The sequence below is a fragment of the Monodon monoceros genome, unplaced genomic scaffold, assembly GCF_005190385.1.
Source record: "Monodon monoceros isolate NGI ecotype Baffin Bay Population unplaced genomic scaffold, NGI_Narwhal_1 Super_Scaffold_1, whole genome shotgun sequence".
Taxonomy (NCBI): Eukaryota; Metazoa; Chordata; class Mammalia; order Artiodactyla; family Monodontidae; genus Monodon; species Monodon monoceros.
The window spans coordinates 83,481,454-83,502,168 of record NW_021703765.1 but is presented as its reverse complement, the minus strand read 5'-3'; the positions used below and the strand labels follow the sequence as shown (position 1 = coordinate 83,502,168).

At 46.2% G+C, this 20,715-nt stretch overlaps 1 protein-coding gene across 1 annotated transcript in view; it reads right to left on the bottom strand.

Annotated features, from left to right (window-relative positions):
* The window catches only part of TMEM132C (transmembrane protein 132C), a 368,961-nt gene extending 348,695 nt beyond the window's left edge, over positions 1 to 20,266 (bottom strand). The window contains exon 1 of the mRNA XM_029219888.1: positions 20,182 to 20,266. Within this exon, the coding sequence (XP_029075721.1) occupies positions 20,182 to 20,266 (85 nt within the window). The remainder of the gene's footprint in view (positions 1 to 20,181) is intronic.
* Between the last annotated feature and the right edge of the window lie 449 nt (positions 20,267 to 20,715).

Sequence of the window (20,715 nt, the reverse complement as noted above, 5' to 3'; positions counted from 1 at the left end):
CTGCCCCTAGGCCAGTGTTTGCCCAAGTTTGGAGTCTGAGATAATTTGGGGTAAACGCAGAAGGACTTTTAAACATATAGCAGTTACGTGTTTATTTTAATATTTGGGGGGGGAAGCACAGTTAACATGCAGAACAGTGACTTTTGTGGTAAGTATTGCTTAGGGCAAAGCTCAGAAGAAAAGAAAAGATTTGAGATAGAGAAAGACTGTCATGAAGTAAATGGAAGTAAGGATGATTGATGCTAATGATGGCAAAAACTGCTGAGAATCACAGGATAAACTGCAAAAGAGAAAACACTGCTTTAAAAGTTATGAGCAGTTTTCTGTCTTTGAAGATGGGGCCTCAAATAGACCTTCTGGGCAAATCTCCTTCCTTTCAAAAAGTCGTCCAAAATGAGTTTCCTGAGCGTGTGTGTGTGTGTGCGCGCGCGCGCTGCACCCCTCCAAGCCAAGGACCCTAAGTTCCTGGAGAAAACTGTGACGTCACCTTCAACTTGATGCACATGTTAAATGTTTTGTTTAGTTACGCAAATGGATGTACTAATAGGAGCATGCCCGCAGAGACAGGAACTTTACTTTTTTTTCTCCTAAATATGGATTTAGATTTCCTGGTGTCTAAAAACTAACGTGCAGTCCTGAGGGTGTGAGCACTTGGTGTGTGTAAGCACTTTCTGCAGGAACAGCTGGAACACCAGGAAGAGCTGGTTATGCCCGGGGCAGTGAACAGTGGCGAGAAGCAGGGAGATGTGATTTTCCCTTCAACTGTCACTGAAGGGAAAGCTGTGACAAGGGGCTTACATAACAGGCGACACTCGGGTACAGTGGTGGGTGTCGGGCTCCCGGGACTGGAGTGGGTTTGGACCCGAGAATGTATCAGAACAACTGCTCCCAGCGGGACACAGGGGCCCCTGTGGTCCCCTCACGTTTCTGAACATCCTCTTAAAATTCACAACCTGATCTCTGTTGTGCTGGGGTGCAGGATCCCCTCCCCGCAGCTGGGGGCAGTTTAGGACCCATGCCAGAGAGACAGCTGTGCCCCAAATGTCTGTCTCTGGGAGACTCTCAGCAACAGAATTTTTTTTTTTTTTTTTTTGGCCACGCCACACGGCATGTGGGATCTTAGTTCCCCAACCAAGGATCGAACCCATGCCCCCTTCATTGGAAGCGCTGAGTCTTAACCTCTGGACCACCAGGGAAGTCCCAACACAATTCTATAAAAAGGCAAGGGCAGAAACCAAGCATTCTTGAGGTCAGGACATCCCGGAAATAGCTGGAGTGGAGGGGAAGGGGGGAAAGGGATTTCCCACAAGTAGGCTTGTGGGGTCTTCTGACAGGTTAACTGGGACATTAAAGGGAAGGATGAGTCCTGCAGGGATCACCAGGGACGTCTAAATGATACTGAGATTACACCAAACATACAATCGTCCAAACTCAGAACACAGTGTCCAGGAGGGCCAGATCCACTGAAACTGAATACAGACAGCTATTACTTCAAAATCAATATGGATCAAATGGAGGGATATTCTACCAAAAACAATGGCCTATACTTTTCAGGGTTATGCAAGACAAAGAAAAAAAGGCTGAGGAACTGTTGGTGATAAGAGACTCAAAGGAACCTGACAACTAAATGCAGGTGGGATCCTGGATTGCACTATGAACCAGGAAAAACTTAGCTTTCTTTCTGCTATAAATGACATGATGGGACAACTGGCCACGTTTGAATAAAGTATGTAGAGAGGTAACAGTGCTGTAAACAATGTCCTATTCTTGATTTTGATCACTGTAAAGCGGTTTCTTAAGACAGTGCCCTTGTTTTAAGGAAACAGACACGACAGGGAGTCATGTGCAACCAATTATGAATATAATTAGTTTAGAAAAACATATATATACATACATACATTTAAAATATATAGAGGCAGACAGACACAGAGACAGAGAGAAAGAAACATAAACAGAAAAAGAATGCTAAAGCAAACATGGTAAAATGTTAATTGGGGGGGAATTTAGGGGAAAAGTATATGGGATTCTTTGTATGGTTTTGCAACTTTTCTAAAGTCTAAAATTATTTCCAAGTAAAAAGTTTAAAAAAACATTATGGTGCAGGAAGTACTTTATACACAGTGGGCTTTGTTTAAAGCCGTGTTTCTCAATCAGGACTGAGTTTTCCCCCAGGAGACATCTGGCAATGTCCGGAGATGGTGTTGGTTGTCATAACTGGGGGGCGTGCGCGGTGGGGTGCTACTGGCATCTAGTCCTACACAAGACAGCCCCCCAACAAAGAATTATCTGGCCCAAAATGTCAGTAGGGTTCAGAAACCCTGATTTAAATATTTAAAGAAAATGAAGCAAGGTTCTTCACCGACATCTGCCACGAAGTATTGGGAAAGCATCCTTACTTGACACAAGCCTTCCCTCTCTGTCCCTCGACCAACATCTCCACTCATTCTACCCCATCTCTGCCAGGTACACCGGAATCCTGTTTCAATGGACATAATTTGGCCTGCCTAGCATCTCTTCTCTCCCTTCTTCTGGTACCAACACATAGCTTCTTCTGGAAAGGGCTCTTCTAACTCCAACCATGTGGGTTGGATGGGAACTTCAATATTCTTAGGGCTCCTACTGCTGTAGCCACATGACATTGTGCCCCAGTGGGGCCGGTTCTAGTACCTCACCCTTCGTACCAGAGCTGAGTGGTTGCAGGCAGGAGTGGATAATTGGCTCTCCTGAGGCCATTGCCCAGACTTTTTAAACCACAAAGCGTTTAACTTACTTGGAATTTGCTGCCAAAACTTGAAAGCTGGGCCATTTTACATTTTTAAAAATCCCGATCTCCTGGTTTACTTGAATCATTAAGACTTTGGTGCCCACAGGTGTAAGGATAACAATTGTACTCACCTCCTGGGGTCGTTATATATATGTATATGTGTTTATATATACATATGCATACATACATGTACTACACACTCACACAAATGAGTGCATGTGTCACACAAAAGAAGGTCCTTCTAGAACACTACTCACTCATTTGGGAAAAAAGGGTGTTTAGATGCATAAAAATACCTTCTCTTAGGTACTACAAATGCAAAGGTGTTTTAATTGAGTTCATTTAGGATCCCCTACCCTTGATGTCTTGGTAATCTCTGGTGCTTACCAGGGACCATTATAGGGGTATCATACACTCTTGCTTTATCCTGTGGACAAGGATAAGTGTCTGAAACAAGGCAGCTGGCCAGTGTGATGTGGTCCACAGCCACCTCTGGTCAGAGATGGGCACCTTGACACAGAGAGCTTGCAGCACACTCCTTTGGTTTGAAATGTATAGACGTTTTCTAAGAAGATGATACAGTGAAATCCAAATAAGAATGCAAACCAGAGTCTTCCCCTTTCAGAATCGCTCAGGCCAACAACTTCAGGAGGGTCCAACAAGGTGGGCAGTGGATACACTGGCCAGGAGCTGGGTGTCAGAGGTCGAGTGGCTAGAAGAGCAGCCACCTGGGAAGGGGAGCTTGGGCATCACAGTCTTAGTGGGGCAAGGGGGGCAGCCAACAGCAGGTGTTGAACCTGAGAGGACTGAGGTGGGGGGAACAGAGAAATGGCCTGGTATAGAGAGATGAGACAGGAGTTACACAGAAAGAAAGGGAGAAATCTAGAATAAGCCTTGTGTTGTTGGATTAACATGGAGATATCTGTGTGAACTCATGGTTTTTGAGACAGACAGACAGAGGTGTCACTGTGTGTACCACTATTTCCTGACTAGAGCATCCAAACAGCAATGAGCACCTCTAGAGCTTACTTAGACTTTGGTTTCTACGCACCATTCTCCACTGAAAGAAACTGAGCTGATTCTAGGACTGGGGCAGGAGAACTACAAGATAAGCCTAGAAATTATTATATTTAGAAAGGAAGAAAACGCTTAAAGAATATTGAGGACACATCAAAAGGACATAGAAGCCATGATAAAATGGCTCCCACTGTCAAACTGAGGATATTCTGAGCATCGAAATAACCAGTGATGATAACGGAACATAAGCCACAGAGTACAAATGAAACCCACGACCCCATTCTGTTCATAAATTCATAAATGAAATATTGAAATTCTAATAATAAACATTTACATTGTCCCTGAACATCTTTTCATAGAATATTTATTAATTTTAAAGCGAATAAGGGTAACTTCACAGTAGAGAAGCTTGGCAAGCACTACCTTCACCAAGTGATCTAGTGTGCATCATTAATACTGTGACAAATTTAAATCATGTGCCACCTGATTAAATGCGAAATGGGGAGAGCAGAGCATCCCTTCTGAGACGCTCCTGCCAAAGGTGTATAATTGGAATCTAAGCACAAAGAAACATCAGACACACCCAAACTGAGAGACAAGCCACAAAATAAGTAGCCTGTAATCTTCAAAACTCTCAAGGTCATGAAACTCAAGAAAAGACTGAAGGAAAACAAAGACCCATGACATGAAGCAGATTACTGAGACAACGGGGGATACTGAATTAGGGTCTGAGGATTGCAGAGTAGTCAGGCGGCGATGTTTATTCCTGATTTTCATGCTGTATTGTGGTTCCGTAAGAGTATGTCTTTGTTCCTAAGAAAACACACGGCAAACATTCAAGGGTGGTGAGTGCCTATTTGGTCAGACACTCTGAGACAGCTCAGGGGACCAGAGTTCCAATCACGTGTTCTTACAACTTGTCCATAGGTTTGAGCTTGTTTAAACATAGTAACAACAGACGTCCAACTCTCTTCCACTATGTCCTAAAGATCAGACACAGGGGGACATAAACCTCAACTAAGGAGGCAGGAGGACACTATGGAGAACAGTACGGAGGTTCCTCCAAAAAACTAAAAATAGAGTTGCCATATGATCCAGCGATCTCACTCCTGAGCATATATCTGGACAAAACTCTAATTCAGAAAGATCATGCACCCCTATGTTCACAGCGGCATTATTCACAATGGCCAGGACATGGAAACAACCTAAATGTCCATCGACAGATGAATGGATAAAGAAGATGTGGTACATACATACCATAGAATACTGCTCAGCCATAAAAAAGAATGAAATAATGCCATTTGCAGCAATGTGGATGCAACTAGAGCTTATCACACTAAGTGAAGTCAGTCGGAAAGAGAAAGACAAATGTCATATCGTATCGCTTACATGTGGAATCGAAAATAGGACACAAATGAACTCATCTACGAAACAGAAACAGACTCTCAGATGTAGAGAACAGACTTGTGGTTGCCGGGGCGAGGGGAGTGGGGGAGGGATGGAGTGGGAGTTTGGGATGAGCAGATGTAAAAATGGATCAACAACAAGGTCCTACTGTAGAGCACAGGGAACTATATCCTGTGATAAGCCATCACGGAAAAGAATGCGAAAAAGAATGTATACCTATGTATCACTGAATCACTTTGCTGTACAGCAGAAATTAACACAACACTGTCAGTCAACTGTACTTCAATAAAATAAATTATAAAAAATAAGGAGGCAGGAGGAGAAGTGTTCCTGACCCCAGTGACGGCAGGAGCCTTGGACAGAGGACTCCATACAGCAGGCAGAGGCACAGGGAGCAGGGGGAGCAAACACTCCAGCCTCGCTCTCTGTCTGCCCTCCAACCTCCTACAAGTGCCCTCACTGGCCAACCCAAGACGGCACACGACAGGCACAGGAAGTGCCCCCTGACGAGGTCAGCCTTCTGGGGCACAGAGCAGGATGGAGAGTGTGTCTGCAATGTGGGCAAATGGGAAAAGAAAAGCCAAATACACAATAGCCCATTGGACCCTTTACAATAACTCTGTGAGATACGCTTTCCTGGTCCCATTGCACAGATCCAGAAACTGAGTCTCTGTGGGATTAAATAACACGCCCATATCTACACAATGGAGCAGAAATCTGACTCAGGCTCGTGTGAACCCCGAGCTTTATTCTTGCCCCTCAATTAGGAGTTATCGGGTGAGGCTGAGGCCCTGATGTGCTGAACCAAGCTCTGTCTGGATCCTATCTTTGTCTCCCCAAGCAGTACTCGGGCCCATCTGCTGCAACCGTCTCTTTTTTGTCTCTGAGGTTGAAGAGATGGCTGGGTTGACAGGAGAGTGATAAACGATGCCCGCTTATCCTTGTTTCAGGCGAGTGTGACACAAACTCAGTTAGGAAAACACATCTTCAGGGCTGCTTCCTGTTCATACATACTAGCTCAGGTGGCTGTCTGAGCAGGAGAGAGACAATGTGTTTGCCCGACTTTTCTCTGTCTTCCCTACGTGTGTCACTCACACTCCTAAATCTGGAGACGTAGGAATGTTTACTGCGTTTTTTAATGGCCCCAATCGTGCATGCTTTTTCTGGTGGCAGCATCCCAATTGCCCTCTGCACCCCACGGTCAGTCCTTGCAAACTCCTCCCACAGCTCCCAGACAGGATAATTAGGGCACATTGTCTTTTCCAGACCAGGTCGACTGGTTCACAAATGGCACGTGAACCAAACAGAACCAAGGAGACACAGTATGACCTCTCCTGTGTTCATCGGGTATCGTGTAAAAAGGATAGTCGATCTTGACTCCACAAGGGGGGGAGCCTGGGACTGCCAAGACCCACCACATAGAACCTAAAAATGAAGCCAACACCATAACAGGCAAAGCAAAGAACTGAAGAAAAAAACCCTCTGATGTCATAATCGAGCACCTGGACCAAGCCATAACTGATGACTAGTTTGAGTGTAATTTCATCACCCCCACAAGACATCGTGCACCCACCTGCAGCCACTTTTCATTATTTCTGTAACTTACTCAGTTGTTAAGAGAAAGGCCTCATCAAGGGTGTGTTTCACTGTTTACTGTGAAATTCTAGTCTCTGTTTTAAGCTGATTTCTTTCATGTAGTCATTTCTGGGAAGTCATTATCTGCAAAGCACGGGGCCCTCCTTTCTCTCACCTGAAAGGAAGAGGCAGAGAGTACAGAGGAGGATGGCCACTTAGAAATAAAGTCAGTGACTTGAGAATGTTGCCTCTGGCCAGCTCATTTGAGCATCACACTATTACGAACGTTCTCCCCTCCAATCCAAGGGACAATTTCCGGGAGTGACTGATGGAGAGAAGGAATAGAGGTGGATTCTATTCTCAGTTAGGGACCCTCGATAAAATCATGGCCGTCTAAAGACTTCCAGCGCATCAAACTTACCTCCCCATTTTTCTGCACTATCGAGATGTAAGAGATGAGCTTGGGGTGAAAGACAGATACTATGAGAAGCCAAAGACAGAATTAAATCATGTATTCATTTGTTCATTCACTCATTCGCCAAGTATTAAGGGCCTCATACGTGCCAGGCACTGGGGCTGATGAGCAAAAGAGACGTGTACAATAGTGTACAAAAGAGAAAAGAAATTCTGTTCTCACGGAGCTTAAATGCTAGGGGAGAGGAAGATGGCTGGCCAAATAAGGGAAATCTATGGGTTATCAGGTGGTGATAAGTGCAAAGAGAAACACAACAGAAAAGGGGACTAGAGAGTGCCATAATGAAGAAAAGCAGATGGTGTAGACAAAGGGAAATGGCTCCACTAGATCCCTACATGTTACCCCACAGCAGGCATGTGCAAAGGCCCTGAGGTGGGAGCCCAGTGGGGTTGTGAGAGCCAGCAAGGCGGCCAGGGGGACTGGAACAGAGTGTGCGTGTAAGGGCGCGGGGGTTGAGATGAGGTCAGAAGGATGCTGGGGGTCAGAGTTCATGTTGCACCTGCAGATCACTGAATACACTGTGGCTTCAGCTCTAAATATGGTGGGAGCCTCTGGAGGGTTCTGAGCAGAGGACAACATGACCTGACTGATGGTCAGGAGGGGTCTGAATGGGGCACCTCCCCAACCAAGGTGCAGCTGGTGTGTGCTGAGGATGGAGGACATGGTGGGCCTCCTCCTGGGTTATTAAAGTAAGGACTGTCTCTACAGGATTCGAAGTAACTGGATAAGGAACTGACAGCACCACACCCTTTAGCACCATGTGTGTTTGCAGGAGAGGAGCTCAAGACATGAGAGAGAGAGAGAATAAAATCTCCCAGATCAAGGACTCCTCGACCACTGAGAAGGGCTAAGAAGCTGATGTCTGCAGACTTCCTGCGTCTGTGAACGAGAGAGTGAACCCCAGGACTCCTCCCAGCCAACCTCCCAGCCAAAGTAGACACCTCCTGTCATTGATGGTCCGGGGAGGTGTCCAAGGGCCAGGCCACAGCCGGGGAGATGACTGACCCATAGCGGGGACAGAAGCGCGACAGAGGAAAACGTTGAGTTGGAAAGCAGATGAGAAAAGTCTGTTCTGTGAGTCCATTCACTGGTTACAATTAAAAATGGAAACTAAAGAGAATGGTGACCCGAGGCTGTGTGCTGACCCAAAAGATTTACATGAACTGGAGAAAAGCACACATCGCCACTTAGGGGGCAGGAGAGATGAAACAGAGCTGGGGCAGAACAGACACACCCAAATGGAGACATCTCCCAGGACTTTTTTTCTCATAAATGAAGACGGCAGAGTGGGAAGCCTTTTAGGGTTGCCTCCTACGGCTGAGGCATTAGAATCTGACCGGCTTTAGGAACTCAACCCTCACGGAGGAGGGAAGGTCTCACGTGCAAGATGGACCAGTGGCAGAAGATGTTACTGATACTGACGCAGCAACTGGACCATGGCTGGTACTAGAGGGATTTTTTTTTTAATCTTTACTGAACTATAGTAGATTTATAATGTTATGTTAGTTTCACGTGTACAGCAAAGTGATTCAGTCACATATGGAGAGATAGATATATAGATTCTTTTTCAGATTCTTTTCCATTATAGGTCATTATAGGATAGTAAGTAGAGTTCCCTGTGCTATACAGTAGGTCCTTGTTGGTTCTCTATTTTATAGAGTCGTGTGTATCTGCGAATCCCAAACTCCTAATTTATCCCTCCCCCGCCTTCCTCTTTGGTCACCATAAGTCTGTTCTTTATGTCTGTGAGTCTGTTTCTGTTTCGTACATAAGTTCATCTGTGTCCTATTTTAGAGTCCACATGTATGTGATATCATATGGTATTTGTCTTTCTCTGTCTGACTTACTTCACTTAGTATGATCATCTCCAGGTCCACCTGTGTTGCTGCAAATGGCATTCTTGTGTTCTATTTTATGGCTGAGTAATATTCCATTGTATATATGTACCACACCTTCTTTATCCATTGTTGACGGACACTCAGGTTGCTTCCATGTCCTGGCTATTGCAAATAGTGCTGCTATGGAGGGATGTTTGATGGAGGAACAATGAATGAAAGGAGGAGAGCCAAAGCAGACAGAAACCAGAGAAGGCGCCCCAGAGCCAAAGGTGCGTTGGGAGGTGGATGTCCTTGACGTAGAGCCTTAACGATACATGTGAGAAGCGGCCATCCAACTGGCCTCTGGTTTCCTTCATTCTGTTCTTTGGTTGGTTGGATAGGGTCCTCCTGCCTGCCTGGCGTCCATTCCTTTTCATCTGACAAAGCCCGATCTGCCTTTGGACACCACACCTTCTGTACTCTCTGTCCTGGTAGTTTGGGTGGAGATGACCTGAGGCTCCCAGATCGGTGTATCCCAGACCTGACCAATCGGAAACTCCATCCCTGCTCCCCCCAACAGTGACTGGCTCAGGGTTGGGCCAGGGACTCCAGTGACCACCATGAGATTCACACCATCAACTTTTTCTACAAGCATTTGGGAAGTCACTTTGTTTTCGTTGGGGTGTGCTGTGTGGATACAACGTAAACCTTGAGCTGCTGGTGACAATGATGACCACTCAGAAATGAAGCCAACACAAAGAACAGAGCAGACAGAGGTGGAAAGAAACAGTGTCTGGTTACATTGATTGACCCCTGGTTCCAGCCGTGCCTGAAGCCTACCTGGTATTTTTTCAGTTACCTGACCAATTACATTTTTTCGAAACCCCCCTCCCATTTTTTAATTTAACTTAATTTTTTCTTTTGCTTTGGTACCATTTGCATATGCTGAGTTTTTTGGCATTTGCAACTAAAGGGGTCGAGACTAATGAACTGAATGATCTGGTGCCTATTCAAAGACCATTTCCATTGGGGAGGTGGGGAAACCCTGTGTCAGGGCCTAAAACACAACCTCACTGTTTCCAACGGAGACAAAACCATGTTTCCAGAGCCACTTCCTGTTTAAGGTGTGAGATTTTTATTTTTTAATTTTTTTGTAATTTCAGCTTAAAATCATCACTAAGCTGGAACTCCACAATAAGAACAGAACCAGCCTTCTGCTCTGTGTGTGTGCTGGGGGTGGGATGAGTGTCTTAAAGTTCCTCTGTTTATTTTGCAAATAAGAGAACTGCCTCAAAGGACTGCTAATCTACCCCCATGTGCCAAAGTGGGCAGTGTTATATCCACATTTCTACAGACTCGGGAGTCCACAGAGTCGGTGAGGAAATGCGGCAGAAATCAAGCATTATAATTAAGGGGCCAGAGGGGCCGATTAAGCAAGAACGATGAAAAGAGTGGCCTGAAGAGTTGGATGAAAAAATTAACCTAAGGGAGGCGTGGGAGCTGCTTTGGATGTTTCTGGTGGCTCTGTGACCCCAGAGGGAGAAGGGTTGTTTAAGACAGTATCAAGAGTGTTATGAAACTAAGCCAAATGGAATTAGGTCTAAGCTGTATTTAAGCATGAAGTACATCAAGGGATGTCTCAGAATCTAACCCCCTGGCTCTCTGTTTAGGTTGATAATAAACAGACACTGCACACTCGAGGAGCTCTTCCTATTCCCTGATAGCGTCAAATCCACTGTTCTTCTAATTCTTTTTATTTTCTCCATTTTTTAAAAAAGCATCTCTGTGTAGTTTCTATTAGATTTTGGGGGTGATTTTTCTTCTCCACGGCTTTGATAACTACACATATAATAATGGCTGTGATTTCTTGACCTTTTACCATGTGCCAAATATTACCGTGTGTAATGGGTTGAATGGTGGCCCCCAAAAGGTAGGTCCACTTAGAACCTATGGATGTGGTCTTATATTTGGAAACAGAGTCTTTTCAGAGGTAATTAAGTTAAAGACCTTGGGATGAGGTCATCCTAGATGAGGGTGGGCCCTAAATCAATGACCAGTGTCCTTGAAAGACAGAAGGGGGAAAGACATGCACAGAAGCCCATGTTAAAGATGGAGGGAGACGGGAGGGATGCAGCCACGAGCCAAGGAAGTCAGGAGCCACCAGACGCTGAAAGAGGCAAAGCAGGAACCTCCCCTAGAGTCTTTGGAGACAGCATGGCCCTGCCTGCATTTAAGTTTGGACTTCTGGCTCCAGAACTGGCAGAAAGTAAGTTTCTGTTACATTAAACTACCCAGTTTATGGTAATTTGTTGCACCAGCCTCAGGAGATGAATACACTGTGCCGAGCAGCTACGCCCATTTTTTTCCTTAAAAGAGTCTCACAACCCTACAAAGTAGGCTCACAAGAGCTGTCCTTTCCTCCAAGAATTTTTGCTACACGCACCCTCTCTCTTGCCTTCCTTTGTAACAGTTCTTCAATCTTTCTCTGGGAGAAATACCCTTCTCCCTTGAATACAAAATGGTGGAACTGTCCATCAGATCGTCTGAATCTTTTCTAGACAGGGATGGGGCTAAGTAACCTGTTCTCATCCCTGGCTACACCTGAGAATCACCTGAAGAGCTTTTAAAAAGTAAAGATGATCAACCCTACCTCTATGCCCACCTCCACTCCACTAAAACCAAGGTCCTGGCCCAATCGGTTAGGTGCAGAGTCTGGACTTAGCATTCTATAAAGCTTCCTGGTGATTCTAAAGTTCAGCCAAGGTTAAGGGAGTCTTTCTCCCTGGAATCTAAAACATGAGCACAGAGATAAAAACAAATAAAATAATTAGAGCCCCTGTATCCCAGCAGTGGTACCCTGAAAGCAGACATCCATAGTAACTACCAGGACTCTTGAACTGGCAACTTCAGACTTTTAGGAAGCTGGTCCCTTAGTGTACCTTCGGGGTCATAAGATCCCAATCCCTTAGTCCTTAGGTGGCCCTGATATGTTTCTGATGCTTCGGACCAATTCATCCAGGAACTGGCAGAACAGATACTCAAAACTAAGCTTCTGCTTCCATGATACGGGGCATCCTTACTTAATCCGTAAGTGATAGCCCCCCGTGTTGCTGACGACGCGAAGGGTGTGAGGAAGAAAGAAAAAATATTTTTTGGAAGGGATTAAGAAGTACAAACTTCCAGCCATAAAATAAATAAGTCACAGGGATGTACCACACAGTATAGGGAATATAGTCAATACTACGGCAACAACTTTGTATGGTGATAGATAGTTACTAGACTTTTCATGGTGATCAACCCGTAATGTATATAAATGTCCAAACACTATGTTGTACACCTGAAACTAACATAATACTATATGTCAACTATACTTCAATAATAAAAAAAATTATGTAGAGATGACATGGTCTTCTACATCAAGTCTTTGAGTTGCTTAGGATCCCAGACATTTGCAAGTGTGAACTTAACACTCTTAATATAGCACTAAGATCATCCTTAATCAAAAAATTTTAAAAAAAAAGAAATGTACACACTTCAGAAGACAAGGACTTACTCACTCTGGGAGATATCTTTAACCATTGTCTTGGAAATTTTGCTAATTCAGACTTTGGCTGAATTTTACCTTTGTCCTCTCCTTAGAGGGAGTAATTTCTAAATCCCTAAGGTGTAGAAACAGTTTTGTTCAGCTCAGCATACAGGTAGGAGAGAGAATCAAGTCCTGCAGAGAAAACAGTTTCAAAGATATCAGAAGTACCCACTCAGAAATAAAGGCAAGCCAATTAAACATAATTGGTATCCTTCTTCAAAGTATATACAAATAATCTCTAAGTGGAAATTCCCTTAGCCATACCCAGGGTGTAAGATGAATGCACTTGAAAAGGATTATATGTAGAGGCAAAAATGTTGGGGATATACTGTTTTAAGGTTCTTACACAACATATAAGCAGTATGACCTCATTTGAATACAGGCTCTGATTAATTAAAGATAAATTTTGTAAACCTTAGGGCAATGGCTAAATTTTAAAGAGGTATAAATAATGAGCCAATATGGAGATAAAATGGAATCATAAAAAATATACTCAGTAGGAAAGCAGGCAGCAAAGAAGGAAAAAGGAGTAAAGAACAGATGGCACATAAAGCGAAAAGCAAGATGATAGATTTTAATATAAACATATCAAAAATTTCATTAAATATAAATGGTCTAAATATAATGATTAAAAGACACAGATTATCAGATTGGAAAAAAAGGCAAACCCCAACTACATGCTCACTATAAACAATCTACATAAAATATAAAAACACAAATTGGTTTTTTCAAAAAACAGAAAAGATACTACAATGCAAAGATAAATCAAAAGTAAGCCAAGGTGGCTGTATTAATATCAGATGAAACAGACTTCAGAATAAGGAATATTTCCAAGAATGAAGAGGGGTATTACATAACGAGAAAGGAGTCAGTTCACCAAGAAGTCATTACAATCCTAAGCATATATGTACCTAAGACAGTGTTTCAAACACGTAAAGGAAAAACTGACAGGACTGAAATGAAAACTAGGCAAACCCACAACTTCAACACTTCTGTCGATAATGGACAGAATAAAAAGATTAAAAAATAAGCAGGGATATAAAACACCTGAACATCACTAGAGACATTTGGAGAGTCCTTGTAAATCTTAGGCAAAGATTTTTTTAGATGTGACACCAAAAGCACAATTACTGAGAAAAAAAAATCAACAAACCAAACTTCATTTAAAAATCCTTTGCTCCTCCCAAGACACATACTGGGAGAATTTCTATAAACACCTATCTGAAAATGGACTTGTATCCATAATATATAAAGTGCCCTCAAAGATAAATAATATGAAAATAACAACCAACAAAAAACTGGCAAAAGATATTCACCAAAGAAGGTATAAGGATGGTAAGTAAGCACAAGAAAGAATGCTCAACATTATAAGTCACAGGATAAAAGTTAAAACTTGAAAGATATACTGCTACACACCTATTAGAAGTGCTACATAAAATCAAACTAAAACAAGGGATAACATTAAGTGGTCCTGAAGATACAAAACAACAGGAGCTCTTATACCTTGCTGGTAGGACTGCAAAATGTTTCCATGTTTGAAAAAAGTTTGCAATTTCTGATAAAGTTATGTGTACAGGTACCACACCAGGCAGCAATTCTAGTCCTAGGTATTTACCCAAGAGAAATGAACAAACATTCACTTGAAAACCTGTTTGCAAGTACTTATAGTGACATTTTTCATCATGACCCACAAATGGAAGTAATCCAAATGGCTTTCAACTAGGAAATGAATAAACAAACAGTGCTGTATCCATTCACTGTAACATTATGCAGTATTAAAAAGCAATAGACCATTTGTGGTCTTTTTGATTATACCCATCTCACAGGTGTGAGGTGATATTGTGGCTTTGATTTGATGAGGAAGGGAACCCTTGATCACTGTAGGAATGTAAATTGGTGCAGCCACTGTGGAAAACAGTATGGAGGTTCCTCAAAAAAACTGAAAATAGAACTACCATATGATCCAGCAATTTCACTCATGGGCGTACATCTGAAGAAAATGAAAACACTAATTCGAAAAGACAATGCACCCCAATGTTCATAGCAGCCTTTTTGACAATAGCCAAGATATCGAAGCAACCTATGTGTCCATCAACAGATGAATGGATAGAGAAGGTGTGGTACATATATACAATGGAGTATTACTCAGCCATAAAAAAGAATGAAATTTTACCATTTGCAATAACATGGATGGACCTGGAGGGTATTATGCTTAGTGAAATAAGTCAGACAGAGAAGGACAAATACTGTATGTTACCACTTACACTTACACGTGGAATCTATAAAATAAAACAGGGACTTTCCTGATGGCGCAGTGGTTAAGAATACGCCTGCCAATGCAGGGGACACAGGTTCGAGCCCTGGTCCAGGAAGATCCCACATGCCACGGAGCAACTAAGCCCGTGCGTCACAACTACTGAGCCTGCGCTCTAGAGCCCACGAAGCCACAACTACTGAGCCTGTGCTCTACAGCCCGTGCTCCACAAGAGAAGCCACCTCAATGAGAAGCCCATGCACCTCAATGAAGAGTAGCCTCCACTCGCCACAACTAGAGAAAGCCTGCGCACAGCAATGAAGACCCAATGCAGCCATAAATAAATAAATGTATTAATAAGATAAAATAAAAAATAAAACCAAACTAGTGAATCTAACAACAACAACAACAAAAAAAAAACAGACTCACAGATATAGAGACCAACTAGTGGTTACCAGTGGGGAGAGGAAAGGGGGAGGGGCAAGACAAGGACAAAGGATTAAGAGGTACAAACTACCATGTATAAAATAAATAAGCTACAAGGATATATTGGGCAGCCCAGGGAATACAGACAATATTTTATAACTATAAATGGAGAATAACCATTAAAATTTTGAATCACTATGTCATATGGTTGAAACATAAGATATTGTAAACCAACTATAGCTCAACTTAAGAAAAAGAACAAAAAGGAAGAGACTGTTGATATATAGGTGAATATTAAATGCATTGTGCTAAGTGAAAGAAGATTCAAAAGCTGCATACTGCACGACCCCATTTTATGGAATTCTGAAAAAGGCAAAACTATAAGGACAGAGAACAAATCAGTGGTTGCCAGGGGCTGCAGGTATGGGGGAAGGGGTAGCTACATAGAAACACCCAGGAATTTGGGGGGTGATGGAAGTTTCTTTATACCTCAGTTGTGTTCGTGTTTATATGGCCATGTGCATTCATCAAAATTAAAACTCTAACCTCAAAAGGGTGAATTTTACTGTTTGAAAATTACATTAATAAACCTTACTCTTAAACAACGCAGACTGCTGTAGAGAGAGATTCTATCCATCAGACTTTCCATTTATTCCATTAATTCAGTAATACTCCCTTTCACTCCAATTAAAATGCCAAAGATTCGTTTTTATTAACCATGCGTCTCATGACTATGGATGTTATAAGGTATCTAATACATCCAAAGGCTTTGTTTTAACCCTTGCTCATGAAAGTGCTAACTGCTAATATAATTGAGAGTTCTGGGTTCTTCTCTGCCCAATTCTAGCCACATCTGTGATTAGGCTAAGGATGAATATTGAGATAAAGGAGGAACAGCTGAAGGTGCAAATTCAAATGGCTGAGGGGAAGGGGCTGGCAGGTAAGGGGGGGAAGAGAAGCACTTAATAAACACCCCACCCAGGGGCCGGGCTGGGGGACACCCATGCATAGCTTTGGCACGATGTAGCCTTACGAGAATGCACACCCGAGGTCGGCAGAGCGCCCACCCTCTTAGGGGAAATTGGAAATCCCAATTTTTATATGTGAATTCTCCCGATTTGGGGGAGCCTGTTCAGTTTTTTATTTTAAAAAGCACCGTGGACAGAACAGTGCTTGTGTGCAGGTCATGAAGTTTGCAAGCGCTGGTCTAGAGCCCTGGGTGTAGAGCAAGACAGGCCTAGGAGTCTGGTGGTTTAATAGAACGGCTTCCGAGAGGCTGAAATCACTTCTAAGAAGCTTCAATGCAGCACGGAGTTTCAACTTGGGTAGGAAGGGGTGTGTGCTTTTAATGCAAAGAGTGTGTGTGTACTTTAAGTATAAGGAAAGACAAGGCATGAGCCTTACACGTGCAATCTAAAATACGAAACAAACTAGAGAATATAACAACAACAATAAAACAGACTCACAGAGAGAGAGACACACTAGTGGTTACCAGTGGGAAGAGGGTGCACGTGGGAGCCGAGAAGGACCTCCCCCCTCCACCCCGCCCCCCCACAACCTCTTCCTACTCATGACACCGCCCCAGCCCCTAAATCCCAAATCAGCAATTCAAAATCCCCAAAGCTCTGACTACCCAAAGATTGGCTGGATGGTTTTTAATTCTTTTGGTGACCACGGCTGCTCTAAAGGACAGTGAGGCTACCTGGGGACTTTATCCTCTTCTATGTATATACTCACATCTTTCATGCAAAATGACTTATGTGTCCAATTACGGAGGCAACTCCACACCCAGCCCGGGCGTGTTAGACAATATACATGGATGATCCTGGGCCTCTATCTACCTACCTACCTTCTGAATTGTGAAATATACCTGGCCCCAGACTTCCGAAAAGAGGTTTCCAGCCTGTGTGACCTTCCCGGGGGTCCCTTACGTGACTGACAACCATCACTTCACCTCTGACGGCATCTCAGCCTACCACTGCCCTTTCCTCCCCTTTACACGGGGCCAGTTCCTCAACCTGTAACTCAACGACACTTCGCGTCATCTGCCTCGGCCCAAGACTTAAATCTTAGGAAGACTCCCTTCTTTCAGTGCCCTGGTCTATTTATGGAACCACCCAAGAACAATGATTCTGTTCCAAACCCTGAGGAACTGCGGAGCCTTAAATCCACAGTTGAACATCAGCTTGCAATTGGTATTAAAAACTGAACAGTGGTTTTGAGGGTTCCAGAAATCGGCGCTTAAATCCTTGGGCAAGAACAGTCAGCGATGGATTTTTTTTTTTTAAACGACAGTAAAAATTTAAACAAGGGTCAGAAAACTTCCCTCTCTATAAGAAATTCATGGAGCAAACATTTTCTTTACAGAGGTATCTGAGAGGGTCAATGTACTGCTGCTTATGACCACGAGAAACAAAATGAAAAATATTTTGCAGACCCATATGCGGTGAAAACTGCCAAGCAAAAGCGGGGAGAGAAAACCCCACCAAATCAAGGTTGCCCTAAGCCAGGGGGAGAAGTGGCTTTGGGGGGAGGGGTGGGGCATCTCCCCATAACCTCTAACACCCTCACCACTTGCTGTGTAAATAGCATCTTTAAAACAAAATTCCCGGGCTTCCCTGGAAGCGCAGTGGTTAAGAATCCACCTGCCAGTGCAGGGGACACGGGTTCAAACTCTGGTCCCGGAAGATCCCACGTGCCGCGGAACAACTAAGCCCATGCGCCACAACTACTGAGCCTGCGCTCTAGAGCCCGCAAGCCACAACGACTGAGCCTGCGCGCCTAGAACCTACGCTCCTCAACGAGAAGCCACCGCAATGAGAAGCCCGCAACCAAGAGTAGACCCCGCTCCGCTCGCCGCAACTAGAGAAAGGCCACGCGCGGCAAGGAAGACCCAACGCAGCCAAAAATAAAATAAATTAATTTTTAAAAAAATTCCCAATAGCACTTTCAACAAAATTGCTGTCCCTGGCCTCTTCCACATGGATGTTTCTAATGGCCACTTCTCTAAATCAAAAGTAAAATCCTCCAAATGGTGTGCGGGGAGGAACGTGAGCTTTAATCAAGAAAAGTCCACAACTTACTTCACAGAGCACATTCAACAGTCAGAGTTCCAACCTGATTGAATCCTCTCACGGACGGAGAGAGCCTGATCGGGGACTTTCACCCTTCGCTCAAATTAAAATGGCACCACCTTCCTCAATGAAGTGCTTTCTACCATTAAGTCACTTTATCATCACAACATCTCTAGCAAGTATTTTGGGAAGGATTTTTTTTTTTTTTTTTGAATGGCCACTTTCCATCTGGGGAAACCGAGTCCTAGAAATGATAGAACCCAGAGCTCACGGCAGAATTAAGTAACCAGATTTCCTAAGAGGTTTGTCCTCTGGAATAAAACAGAAATATGTCCCCCATCCCGTCACACACGCGCGCGTGCCCGTGCGCGCGCGCGCGCGTACACACACACACACACACACACTCTTGTTTACCTGGACCTCTTGGGAGAAAGGGACAGTATTTAAAACAGCAATTTTGTCCGGTTGGTGTGTCTGGGGACCTGCACCCTTAAGGAAAGCAGATTTTTCTGGAATTCCAGCCGGTGCGCAGTGACTTTTGAAAAGCAAACGCTACTTGGTAACATCAACTGGCAACTTGTCTCTGCGAATGCATTTCCAGCTCAGCCTGAATAGCTTTAGGCGGGAGAGAGCCGTGATTCTCATCCGCTTGGACTCGGTTTACCCGCTCAGGGCCCGGGGCCGGGGCCGGGGCCGGAGCCGCCACGCAGCGCGAAGGGCAGGGACACTTGTGCGCATCTCGGTTTCACCCGATGGCCCCGAGACTCTTGCCCCGGCGCAGGCAGCGGAAAAACGGCGCCCCCAGCCCTCTCTCCGCGCGCTGACCCGCACCCGGTTCCCGGCCCGGCCTCGGGGCGCGCAGCCGCCGTCCCCAGAGGAGCGGGGCTTCCTCACGCGGCGCCGGCGGCCCCCGGGCTCCGAGACCCGTCTCCCCGCCCCTCCCGCCGCGGGCCCGGGCCCAACATGCACGTAATCAAAACCTGCATAATAATACCAACCTTTCCTGAGTCTTCTGGGCACCAAGCGTTCCCTCCCTGAATTTTCTTAAACCCAAGACAGGGTGATCATTCCATTGCAGAGGTGAGGAGACTGAGGTGGAAGGCCCCCCAAGACCCGGCTGCTGGGAAGCCCAGGTCTGATTCCGACTTGCAGCCCCAGCTCTCCCACCCGCGCGATCACCTTTACGCTCTCCTAGACCACACAGGACCTCGGCGGGGCGCCTGGAAGGGGTCCCGGGTTTCTCCCGACCTGAGGTCCCCCCGGGAGCTGCGCATTCCTTCGCGGGCCAACGCCGGCCCGCGGGACCCCACGGTGGGGGAAACGGGGCACAAAGGGCCCGGTCCGCCCTCGTGGGTCACCAGTCCCAGTCCGACCGAGCTGGGGAGGGGACGCCAGGCTGCGGGAGAAGAAGGCGCAAAGAACCCCGCTGCCCGCTCCCGGGCCCCCGGCTCCACGTCGTGGCCGTGCCGGGTTGCGCTAAGTCTTCACGCAACTCGGGGACGGTGAAAAAACACAGTGTCCCTCAGCCACGCCCCCTCTTCGCCCCGCGAAGCACCCCGAACCCGGAGATACTGGGTCAGCCAATTTCGCCCCAATTCCACGGACGCGGCGCCCAACGGGACTCGCCCATCTACGGAAGGGGCCGCTCTGCGCCTGGGAGCCAGCGCCCTCACCCAGGTCCCCGCGACACCCTCACCCTTCGGCTCCCCCCGCCCGGGCTCCTGAGGGCCGCGGGGAACTTCTCGAGCGCCGAAGCGACCGACGCCCCCCGCCCCCGGCCTCTTACCTCTGCCCAGCAGCGCGGCCAGCACCAGGCTGAGCGCCCGGCACAGCGGCGCCACCCGCCCGGGGGCCGCGCCCTCGGAGCGCATCTTGCGTACCGGCAGCTCAGGCCGCCCGCCGCCCGCCGGGGGCGCAGGGCCCGCTCGTGGCCCCCGCCGGCTGTCCCATGCCCCGGGGCCACCCCCGGCAGCGAGTCGGCCAGCCGGGCTGCGGAGCCGGTGTTCACGCCCCGCCCCTGCCGGGTACACGCCGCTGCGCCTGCGGATCCCGCGGACGCTCGCGCTCTGGCCGGGACAACTTTTCTCCAGCCGCCGCGGCAGCCGCGGCCCGTCCCGCCCCCAGGGCCGCCCACTCGGCCCCGCCCACTCGGAGCCCGCCCCCCCCCCCCAGCCCCGCCCCGGGCCGCAGGCTGCTGGAGGATGCCGGGGAGAAGAGAAAGTGCGCGGGTCCCGGAGCAGGCGCGCGGGAGAGGGGGTGGGGCGCGCAGGGGAGCGGGTTGCACCCGCGGGGTCCCTCCTCCTCCCTGCAGCCTTCCGCC